At 44.2% G+C, this 12,701-nt stretch overlaps 1 protein-coding gene across 1 annotated transcript in view; it reads right to left on the bottom strand.

Moving 5' to 3' along the window:
• TIAM2 (TIAM Rac1 associated GEF 2) overlaps nt 1-12,701 on the bottom strand; it is a 507,083-nt gene that overhangs the window by 223,914 nt on the left and 270,468 nt on the right. Inside the window, exon 11 of the mRNA XM_066596062.1 lies at nt 9,722-9,946. Within this exon, the coding sequence (XP_066452159.1) occupies nt 9,722-9,946 (225 nt within the window). The remainder of the gene's footprint in view (nt 1-9,721; nt 9,947-12,701) is intronic.

Raw genomic sequence — 12,701 nt, 5'->3', positions numbered from 1 at the left:
GTCCCCAGCTTCATATCAATTTGCGTGTCCGCATGGTAGACCTTTATTACAAGCACAGCAGTGCAAGCAGTCCTGTTGTGGATCGCGGATAACGCGTCCAGCAATGTATCGAACCCCCAGTCTTCTATGCAGTCCACTACTACCGGGCTAGGGACTGCACCTCTGAATCCTCTGGCTGCTCCTCCTTCCTCCCAGCCTCGTCACTCCATGAAAATGACAGATTCTGGCAGGCAGACTCCCAGGAACTGTTCTCGGGTCCCTGTCCTGAGTAGGAAAAAATGGTTCCTCACCCACCCGAGGAGTTTGTTGTGATCGATGCCCAACATTTGGAAATTTCCCAGAATCCGGGCGATGAGGCTGGGGACTTCCGGCAACTGTCTCAAGAGCTTTTTGTGGATGAGGATAATGAGACACAGTTGTCTGTCAGTGAGGTAGTAGTAAGGGCAGTAAGTCCGAGGGAGGAGTGCACAGAGGATCCAGAGGAAGAGCTGCTGGACGATGAGGTGACTGACCCCACCTGGCTTGCTAAGCCTATTGAAGACAGGGCTTCAGAGGGGGAGGCAAGTGCAGCAGCAGGACAGGTTGGAAGAGGAAGTGGGGTGGCCAGGGGGAGAGGCAGGGCCAGAGCCAATAACCCCCCAACTGTTTCCCACAGCACCCCCTCACGGCAAGCCTCCATGCAGAGGGCTAGGTGTTCAAAGGTGTGGATGTTTTTTAGTGAGAGCACAGACGATCAACGAACAGTGGTGTGCAACCTGTGCCGCACCAAGATCAGCTAGGGAGCCCAACACTACCAGCCTCACCACCAGCATGCGCAGTTACATCTGAAACATTTCTGTAGCAAGAGTGTAGGTGAACTCCTGAAACCTTACTGTAGCAAGAGCATGGGCGAACCCCTTAAACATTGGTGTACCAACAGTATAGGCGAACACCTGAAAAAATGTGTTTACAAAGAGTATAGGCAAAGCCCAGAAAAATTAGTTTGCTAACAGTATAGGCGAGAGCCTGAAAAATTGGTGTATCAAGAGTACAAGTGTACCCCTGAAAAATTGCTTTATTCCGAGAGTAGTTGAAACCCATAAACATTTTTTAAAGATACAGCTTGTTGTTGCTTAATTTTTAACAGAGCCTGGAGGCAGCCCTCCAAAAAAATTGGTTTTAACAGAGCCCTTTGACCCGCAGAAAAATTGGCAGATCAGCGTGATGACATGCTGTTTTAGGAGGAGGAGTAATATCCGAGGGGGATAGCCCAAGCTACTTCTCCCCTGTTTTGGGGTGATAGAGGATGCATATTTCTCCTGTTGCAGCGAAAAGAATCTTTATGATCCGCTGCTTTTCACCGGTGGAGAAGAGAAGTCTGAGGAAATCCAGCATTTGTTCATCTTAATGAGTGTAAGCATGTCGGCGCTGTCAGTTGACAGGCGGGTATGCTTATCCGTGATGATCCCCCCAGCTGCATTAACACCCTCTCTGACAAAACGCTAGCGGCAGGGCAGGCCAGCACCTCCAGGGCATACAGCTCAAGTTAGTGCCACGTGTCCAGCTTTGACACCCAATAGTTGTATAGAGCACAGGGATCACAGAGGACGGTGGTACGATCAGCTATGTACTCCCACACCATCTTTTTACAGTGCTCCCTTCGACTCAGTCTTCACTGGGGAGTGGTGACACAGTCTTGCTGGGGAGCTATAAAACTGGCAAAGGGCTTGGAAAGAGTTCCCTTGCCTGCGCTGGACATGCTGCCTGATCCCCGCGCCTCCCCTGCTAGTTGGCCCTCTGAACTGCGTCTTCTACCGCCAGCGCTGTAAGATGGGAACTTTAGAATCACTTTTTCCCCCAGGACCCTGTGGTATTGCATCACTCTCGTACTCCTTTCCTCTTCGGGAATGAGAATGGAAAGGTTCTCTTTATACCGTGGGTTAAGAAGGGTGTACACCCAGTAATCCGTGTTGGCCAGAATGCGTTTAACACGAGGGTCACGGGAAGGGCAGCCTAATATGAAGTCAGCCATGTGTGCCAGAGTCCCAGTACGCAACACATTGCTGTCCTCACTAGGAGGATGCTCTTCCTCCTCCTTCTCTTCAGCCCATACATGCTAAACAGATGAGAAGGAAGCAGCATGGGTACCCTCTGCAGTGTGGGCAGCAGTTTCTTCCCCCCCCCTCTCCTCCCACTCCTCCAAAACGCGCTGAGATACAAACGTGAGAGTGGTCTGGCTATCCAGCGACATACTGTCATCCCCCATCTCCTGTTCTAACCACAAAGCGTCGGCCTTTATGCTTAGCAGCGAACTTCTCAGCAGGCAAAGCAGCGGGATGGTAATGCTAATTATGGCCGCATCGCTGCTCACCACTTGGGTAGACTCCTCAAAGTTTCCGAGGATCTGACAGATGTCTGCCATCCATGGCCACTCCTCTGTGAAGAACTGCGGAGGCTGACTACCACTCCGCCGGCCATGTTGCAGCTGGTATTCTACAATTGCTCTACGCTGCTAGTAAAGCCTGGCCAACATGCGCAGCATAGAATTCCAGCGCATGGGCACGTCGCACAGCAGTCGGTGCTCTGGCAGCTGGAACCGATGTTGCAGTGTCCTGAGGGTGGCAGCATCCATGGTGGACTTGCGGAAATGTGCGCACACATGGCGCACCTTGCCGAGCAGGTCAGACAAGTGGGGGTAGTTTTTCAGAAACTGCTGAACCACCAGATTATAGACGTGGGTCAAGCATGGCACGTGTGAGATGTTGCCAAGCTGCAGAGCTGCCACGAAGTTACGGCCGTTGTCACACACGACCATGCCCGGCTGGAGGCTCAGCAGCGAAAGCCAGAGATCAGTCTGCTTCATCAGACCCTGTAACAGCTCGGGAGTCGTGTGCATCTTGTCACCTAAGCTGATTAGTTTCATCACTGCTTCCCCACCGCTGTGCTGCCACACTGCGCGCTACCGACTGCTGGCGACGTGCTCACACTTCTTCACTGAGAGGTGGAGGTGGCAGAGGAGGAGATGGGGGGGCGGGTTGGAGGAGGTGGCATAATATGCCGCAGAAACAATCACTGAGGTAGGACCCGCTATCCTCAGTGTGGGTAGCACGTGAGCTGTCCCAGGCTCTGACTTGTTCCCAGCCTCCACCAAGTTTACCCAATGTGCCGTCAGGGAGATATAGTGTCCCTGCCCGCTAGTACTTGTCCACGTGTCCGTCGTTAAGTGGACCTTCCCAGTCACCGCATTGGTGAGGGCACGGTTTATGTTGCGGGAGACATACTGGTGTAGGGCGGGGACGGGGCACCGGGAAAAATAGTGGCGACTGGGGACTGAGTAGCGCGGGACCGCCACCGCCATCATATTTTTGAAAGCCTCCGTTTCCACAAGCCTGTATGGCAACATCTCCAGGCTGATTAATTTGGCAATGTGCACATTTAAAGCTTGTGCATGTGGGTAAGTGGCAGCTTATTTCCGCTTTCGCTCCAACGCTTGTGCTTGCGACAGCTGAACGCTGCGCTGGGAGACATTGCTGGAGGCCGTGGAGGACCGTGGAGGTGAGGGTATGGGTGCAGAGTCACACCACTAGAACATCTGCCAGTGAAATCCACCAATGATTTGAGGCGAAAAGAAATGTACTGGATTTTTCGCTTGAAAACATTGGTACCTCATGGACTTAACGAGGTTTTAGAAAAAAATTTTGTAAAAAACTTCTACAAAAACAATAGAAGAATCAGTTGTTTATATCAAATTGCAGCATCTATTACATAATTTTCTGATTGTATTTACTGTACTTATCGTGGTTACTAAAATACCTTTTATGTTATAACAATGGTTATAGGAATTTATTATATATTTATTAGAATATTATAATACATTTATTGGTGCTTATAAATATTTCATTTTATAAAATAGTTTGATAAACTCTAGGAATAATCTGATAAATGAACTATTTTCATTTTTCTATGAAGATCCTTTTAATGATTTTGTTTATTAATTTTAAATCATGATGATTACCTTTTATACATATTAATTGATATCTATTATGCGGTTTTATGTTATAAATGGTTATTTAATTGATTGGAATCAGCGTCCACAATACTAGAATAATTAAATCATTCTAACCACAGAGCAGTGTGAGTAATCCACACTCGGAGGGGTCTGAATAAAGCTTGTTTCAAAGATGGAATGCACGTAGTGTTCCATTACTTTGGTCACATTCCCCTCCCCATCACTGACGTCACTAGTTACTGGGCGGTATGAGAGATGGACGCTTAAGCTGTAAGTTACCTATTTAAAGGAATGTTTGACTGTATGTTTAGTGTATTGCTTGAAAAAGGCATGTTATTGCCGCAACTCGTTCCAATAAAGAAGTCAATTGTGAGTCCACACTGAGAGCGAGGAGCAAGTTTTTTTTCTGTTTACGCTGGACATACTCCTTACTCTTGTCTTTCTATTTGATAAAGGGGTGAGAATAAATTCCTTGTGTATACGCAGTTAGTCTCAAACCGCAGTGTTTATACATATTATATAGCGATGTCCAAAGTGGAACAGATATTGGACAGAAATACATTCCCTAATTAATATTGTATAAAGGGATGACTTGGACTTTACTCCATTAGTATATACTTGGCTATGTTACTCACCAATCAGTGGAGGAACAGGAACACATAGCAATAGTGAGGCTCCTATACATTGCAAAGAAAATAGTAGCTCAACATTGGTGAGATGATGCGGCCCCTACGCTAAAGCTATAGTCAACCGTCTTTTACAGTTTTCTATCCTAAATGTAAAACAGCATATAAATATGACAGGAAATGGAAGAAGTCGTTGAGCGCCCCTGGTATGGCCCCTCAGAACTTGTTGGGCAATGTTCAATTGAGATGAGATCAATATAGTCAATTGCAAGTGGAATAAACTGGGGAAGGACATGGAGAATATAGAAAATGCAAATATACCTTAAAGATGAGCCAGGTAGAGATATATGCGATATATGTGATACTGGATATGATTGGTTATAAATAACCTTACCTATGTACGTCAGTTCTGAATCTCTCACAAAATTCTGCAATGTAATTAAACGGGAAACCTAAGGTAAAAGTGATGGCCAGGCTAAGAAACATTTACGAACTTCCCTCGGAATTCCAAAGACTGCACTTGCAAAAGGATATGGACAGAAGAAACAAATCGGAGAGTCAAAGCCTACACGTTCATTATACGGACAGCTGCTCTGCAGTGGAGGAAACACACATGGACTTTAATGACAACTTCTTTTACTGGCCTGGCCTATTCTGATCAGTGGTAATACATGAGAGAATTGAGCATGGAGGGAATCGAGGGGGGGGGGTTATTAACGTTCATGTTAAAAAAACAAACAAAAAAAAAGATAAAAATTTTCAATAAAAATCATTTAAACGAAAAAAATAAGTTATTTGTCTATAAGACGGAACAACTCCAACTTGCCATGACATTAATGATGATGCGCTAATTATTTCACATGTGCTTCCAGCCCTGCTGTAGCCAAATGATCTGTTAGGACATCTGGGCACGCAGCTCTGTAACTAGCGGTGACTTCCTAGTACATTCTGCTTCATACACAGATCAGACGATGGTGTGAGCACCCCTGGATATTCCTGGCAGTACTGTATGCCTCTTTTGTGACATTAGGAGAATCATCTAACGCTCTTATGGCAAATGTAAATCCCACAGAAACATAAAGTATAGCTATTACAATCACTGTTGGACTATAAAGGGCCGCGGGGAGTAGCAATAGTCTTCATACCCCCACAGGCTTCAGAAAGTGGCAGATAATTTCCTAGTTTGTGTCAGCCGCCCTTCAGCACGGAACAGGACGGCTCTACATATAATACAATATATCCGCAGGTGCTGCAGGAAGAGAGCGAATTAGGTGTATGTCTGAAGATTATCTCTGCAGGCGTCCACATTGAATCCTCAGCAGCTGTGAATTGTGCAGTTTTATGTACAGCGCTGTGAAAAAGTATTTGCCCCTTTCCAGTTACTTCTAATCTTGCATATTTGTCACTTTTGAATGTTTCACATCAAATTACTTCTAATATTAGACAAAAATAACCCAAGTAAACACAAAATGCTGCTTTTAAACAAGCATTTCATTTATTGAAGAAAACAATGGTGTTCAGCCCTACAGGCCCCATATGAAGAAGTAATTGTCCCCCCAGCTACTATATCAACCCGTTAACTAGATGACAACTGTGTTACTGTCACTAGCCTTACCCAGGCGTCATTACTGTCAGGCTTACTGGCATCACTTATATGGAACTGTCTGGCCATACCAAGCAGACTACATGATGCCATACTGTGCAACAAAGTCCCTGAAAGCTACTGGTCTGGAAAGGGTTACAAAGCCATTACTAAGGCACTGTGACTCTAGCAAACCACAGTGAGAGCCAATATCCACAAATGGAGAGAGCCTGCAACAAAGGCAAACTACAAATGACCGGCCTACCAAAATGTAACTAGGAGGAAGTCACTAACCCATCCAGGAGGCCACAAAAATCATCTAGATGACCTCCCCCCCCCCCCCCCCACCCCCAAGAAAAAATTTTTTGGGGATAATATTCCCTGATGTGTCAAAGGTAGAATTTTTTGGGAGACACAGTCTCATTATAACTGATGTAAAGCTAACAAGGCATTTCACAATAAAGACATCATACCTACAGTCCAGAACAGTGGTCGTGTGATGATCTGGGGCTGCTTTGCTTCTTTATGACCTGGATGACTTGTCTGAATTGATGGAATCATGAATTCTGCTCTTTGTCAGAAAACCCTGAAGGAGTTTGTCCGCCTGTCAGTTCATAGCAGGCAGACATACTCTAGCGCAGTTGGCTTGTGCAGGAGCACAATGATCTGAGGCACACAAACAAGTCCACCTCTAAATGGCTCAAAAGAAACACAATTAAGGTTCCAGAGTCATTGAATCAAAGTCCTGACTTGAATCTCATTGAAATGATGTGACCTGAAATGGGCACTTCATGCAGGAAAACCTTCCAAGATAGCAGGCTTACTTTTCTTCTTAGCCGTACTTTCTTCAGTGCAGAGATTGTATGGCTAAGTGGATAAGTAATCCTCACCCTAAGCCAGCATAGCGGCCAACAAACTATGCACACTGTGCTGCTAGGACCTTGAAGTCTTGACCCAATCAGGAGCTGAGGGTGTGAGAGGGGCGTTCCTCCTGTCAAAACCCCTAGCTTCCAGTGGCTTCAAGATACACTAATACCCCAATGTTACATTAAAACAATTCTGCAAAGAAAAGTTCGACAAAAGTCATCCACAGTGATGTAAGAGCCTTACGTGATTGCAGATACCACTGCCAAGGGTGGCAGAATGAGTTAATGGGTTTAGCAGAGACAATTACTCTTTCACATGGGTGATATAGATTTGAATAACTCTGTATCTTCAACAAATGAAACAATCATTTTAAAGCTGAATTTGTCTTTACTCGTGTTATCTTTATATAGTATTAAGATCAGTTAGATGATCTGAAACTTTAAATGTGACACATAAGCAAATATAGAAGAAATTGGTTGAGGGGGAAATACTTTTTCACAGCACTGTATAAGAACTTTATTTATATCGTCATGACTTTACATGAGATATCTGCTTGTGATTTTATATATGTTATAAAGTTAAAGTAAGAAATCCAGGGAACACATGACAACGTAGTTTAATTAAAGGATACATGGGGTATGTCTGTAGATTGCAATAGAGATATCCAATTCATAAAGTTGTTTGTGTCCTCGTGTATGTACATATGTAAGGAAAAATCTACTTTCTTTAACCCATTAAGGACCAGGCGCTGTAAATATACGGCCCCTGGTCCTGGACTTAAAACCCCAAGATAGTAAAATTACAGCTGCACTTTAAGCCTCCTGCTCTGCAATCAAACAGAGACAGGACGAGTTATCAGCTGTTACTAACAGCTGATAACCCGGAGTAGAAGGCAGGAGAGTTTTTTAACCCTTTCTGCCTTTTCCTTTGCAAAGTACACAGCGCTCATTGAGCACTGTGTACTAGAAAGTGAAAGTGGAAGGGTGTCTTCCAAGCCCGGGGGGTCATGTGACCACTGGGGTTCCCTGCTACAGCACAGCTGGAGGGTCATACTAGACCCTGGCCAGCTCTGCCAGTGACTAATGTCACAACAGGGGCTGTTTTCCCCTGTATCTGGGGCTCCTATGGATGCCCCAACTACAGTGGGAAAGTGTCAAATAAAAAAAAAAGGGAATGTCCCCCAGAGGTCTTATATAACATAATTGGGGGACATAGATAGTAAAAAACATAATTACATACACAAGTAAATAAAAATTACAGAATACAACAACAATATCTACATAAGAAAGAAAATAACACAAAGCCGACTCCAACCAAAACCGTCGCCGTATGCGCCCTGTAAACCAAAACCATACATATTATATATCAAAACGTCCAAAACAAATAGAGGAACCCGTTCCCATACTTTATTTTAGCATAAATATACTTAATTTAAAAAAAATAAACTATAAATGTTTAAAAAAATCTTTTTTTGCATTTTACCCCCAATAAAACTAAAAAATGGGGGGAAAAAATCAGTGAAAAAGATATTTTTAAAAATCGCCCTATATGTCACGGAAAAAAAAACACAGCAAAAATAATTTTAATAGCTAAAGGAAACGGCAGTAAAACTGCCACATGGGTAAAATCCCTAAAAAGTGTCTGGTCCTTAAGGTACAAAACAGCCTGGTACTTAAGTGATTAATTACAGTCCTGAGATCAATGCTTGGGGACCACATTATAAAACACAAAGCATTTGATATGTAGAACAAAATCAAAATACTAACAAACACCTGTCCGTCCTTGAGTAAGTTACATGCTCCACCCCTAATCACATGACAGTGACATCATCACAGGTCCTTTATCCCTGCGCAGATTACGGGTTGACTACATCTCCTACAAACCCCCGCGGCCTCAGTTGCTATGGAATACTAATGACTACCTGTCTGTAAGTGAGTGACTGTGAGTTACATGTGAAAATGCCACCGTCATGGGATCAGTCACCGGGTCTCTGAGCTCCACCCATGATCACATGATGGTGACGTCCTCACAGGTCCTTCACTCTACTAAAAATCTGCAGAGCCGGACAGCAGCCATGTGCTTAAAGCACCTGTGATGATGTCATGTGATCAGTCACCTGTGTGGGAAGAGTCCAGGGTCACATGACAAGGGGGTGATCACTGTGTGCAGACCTTTGCTGTGCTTGTTGTGATCCCTGTTGTATGGGATGAAAAATGTATATAATAGAGCTGTGTGTGTCGGACCTGCATGTAGCAGAGCTCTGTGTGTGTGACGTGCATGTAGCAGAGCTGTGTGTGTGCATGTACCACAGATATGTGTGCGTGACATGCATGTAGCAGAGATGTGTGTGTGTGTGATGTGCATGTACCACAGCTGTGTGTTTGTGAGACGTGCATGTACCACAGCTATGTGTTTGTGAGACGTGCATGTACCATAGCTGTGTGTTTGTGAGACGTGCATGTACCACAGCTGTGTGTGTGTGACGTGCATGTACTACAGCTGTGTGTGACACGTGCATGTAGCAGAGTTGTGTGGCTCACTGCGCCACTAGAAACATGGGTGCTATAGTTTTCTAATAATTACTAGTAATCTTTATATTCACTGGCAACTCTAAAGAAACCCACAGATAATCCACTGTCTGTGAAGTACTGCAATTACCTGGTTTTCTATGGCTTTTCTGTTCTTTGGGTCACTAACAATAGAAAGTTGTAGTTCTGCCATCTTCTTCATTTTGCTGTCCATGTCAACCTTTTGCATAAGACTTCTAGTTTGACTTTTTAACAATCTGATGGTGTCTTCTTTGCCATGCTTCTTGGCAAATAGTGAGGCGCAGGCAGAGTGGATTGCTGTAATCCAGTTTTCTAGATCGGTTTGGCTGGTGGCCTACAGGATGAATATAAAACAAAATCTGAATAGACAATGCTCAAGCCAAAGACAAATCACTTCACATGAACAAAGTAAAGTACACATGGATTACAGGATATAAAGCATATCACTTCGGAATGTAACTTTTCACATAAACATACTGTGTGACTTATAGCCTGCAAAGATCAGATGAGCAGAATATAGGCAACTGGAAAAAATAGATTCATCAAGTTCTGCTCTTCCGGAGTGTGGAGAAAGTCTCTGTAAGGTAACTGTGAATCTGGGCAATAATATTCCTCCCACTGTACAGATGCTGCTGGCGCTACATCTGCTTAATTGAAGCCCCTCACACTATTTGCGTAGCCCATTGTTGTCTATTGACTCACTTCAATAATTGGAAAAATATTTGAGGGGCTTCTGAGAGATGCCATCCTAGAATACCTCAAGGAAAACAACAGTATAACCCCTCATCAGCATAGGTTCATGAGGGGTCAATCATGTCAGACCAATTTGATCAGCTTCTACGATGAAGTAAATTCTAGGCAGGACCTGTTGATCTCGTATTTCTGGATTTCTCTAAAGCATTTGACACTGTGCTGCATAATAGGCTGATATATAAAGTGAGACAGCTCGGACTGGGTGAAAACATGTGTATCTGGGTAAAGAAAGGAGGACAATGTACTGCTACAAAAGGACCTTGATAAGCTTGGGCCTGGGTAGAAAAATGGCAAATGAAGTTCAATATTGATAAATGTAAGGTTATGCACATGAGCAGGAGAAACGGATGTCAGCAATATACACTAAATGGAGTACTGCTAAAGAAAAGTGATATGGAAAAAGACCTGGGGGTACTAGTGGACTGTAGATTTAACTGGAGCAAACTATGCCAGTCAGCTGCTGCAAAAGCAAATAAAGTCTTGGGGTGCATTAAAAGAGGTATAGGGGCGAAGGATGGGAACATTATTCTTCCACTATATAAGGCACTTGTCAGGCCCCACATGGCATACTGTGTACAGTTCTGGACACCGGTGTTCAGGAAAAATGTTTCAGTGCTTGAGGGGGTTCAAAGAAGGGCAACTAAATTAATAAATGGAAGGAGAAGACTGGAATACCCAGAGAGGCTAACAAAATTGGAATTATTTACCCAGGAAAAAAAGACAGCTATGGGGTGACCAAATAACTATGTATAAATACATTAGGGGACAATACAAGGATCTCTCCCATGGTCTGTTTATACCCAGGACTCCAAGGGTAACAAGAGGGCATCCTCTACGTCTAGAAGAAAGCAGGTTTCATCACCAACACAGAAGGGGGTTATTTACTGTAAGAGCAGTGAGACTGTAGAACTCTGTGCCTTTTTTTCCTCCAAATGAGCTAAATGGCTGCCTGGGGTCTTCTTTGCCTTCCTCTGGACCAACAAAGCGGCAGGGGGGTTGAAACAGGCTAAACTAAATGGACATTGTCTTCATACAGCCTAACATACTATGTTACTATGTGACTGCTCCTTTACGCAGATAGCATAAGCGTGCTACAATAAATCAGAAAACAAAGTTACCATTAAAGGGGTTGTCTCGCGGCAGCAAGTGGGGTTATGCACTTCTGTATGGCCATAATAATGCACTTTGTAATATACATCGTGCATTAAATATGAGCCATACAGAAGTTATTCACTTACCTGCTCCGTTGCTAGCGTCCCCGTCTCCATGGCTCCGTCTAATTTCGCTGTCTTCTGGCGTTTTTAGACGCGCTTGCGCTGTGCGGTCTTCTGCCTAGTGAATGGGGCCGCTCGTGCCGGAGAGCTGGTCACGGCGTCGTCATCGTAGCTCCGCCTCCGTCACGTGGTGCCGATCAGCCAATGAGGTGGCTGTATCGGCAGTGGAACGCGGAAGACAGAAGAAGAAACTCCACGGTGCACCATGGGAAGACCCGCGGTGCACCGTGGGAGAAGACCAGCGGCGCCATCTTTAAAAGAAGAAATGAAGAAGCTGCAGAACGCTGATGCAGGTAAGTGCAATGTGCTTTTTAAAAACTAACACATGCTTTCTTTTTCACAGGGCATAATGCAGGGGTCCATTTAAAAAAAAATTGCTTTCGCCGCGAGACAACCCCTTTAAGTGCAATCAGATTGGCCAGATGAGATGAGAAGGGAAGTAACTTCTCTTTCTTAGCTCAGAAAGGGTTTAGTTTATCCCTCTTAAAACATAACTTTTATTTCTAAAAAAATAAAAAGGATTTTTTTGAATCCTGAAAAAGACACAGATACACACAAAGAAAGTTTTTAGAACGTGACCCCAGTAGTGTCCCGGAAAGTGTAAGCCTAATCAGAGGTCTGGGGAGAAAGTTTTTTGAGAAAAGCCCCTTTATCGGGTAAGTGAACCCTATTTCTCAGTACCCATCAAGATTTTATTGGCTGGAAATCCTTCAGGGGTCAATTTTGGAAACTAAAGTTCCTGTATGACCACGGCAGCTCCACCATCTTTTTTGCCTGGTATATGCATCTCTATCTGGGAAATACGTCCTCAGTTATTTGATGTATGTCCAAGATAGGTGGCACATTAGACAGCGGTCTCTATAAGGGAAAACCGTGCACCGAATATTGGAGCACAATCTCTTTCTCCGATTAATTCGTCAGCTGTCTCTCTAAAAAGAATTGTATACAAGCCAGGAACTTTACTTTCCAAAATTGACCCCTGAAGGATTCCCAGCCAATAAAATCTTGATGGGTACTGGGAAATAGGGTTCACTTAGCCGATAAGGGGGCTTTTCTCAAAAA

This window comes from Eleutherodactylus coqui, chromosome 3, assembly GCF_035609145.1.
Source record: "Eleutherodactylus coqui strain aEleCoq1 chromosome 3, aEleCoq1.hap1, whole genome shotgun sequence".
Lineage (NCBI taxonomy): Eukaryota > Metazoa > Chordata > Amphibia > Anura > Eleutherodactylidae > Eleutherodactylus > Eleutherodactylus coqui.
The sequence above is the reverse complement of the archived record's forward strand: the minus strand, read 5'-3'. Positions and strand labels throughout refer to the sequence as shown.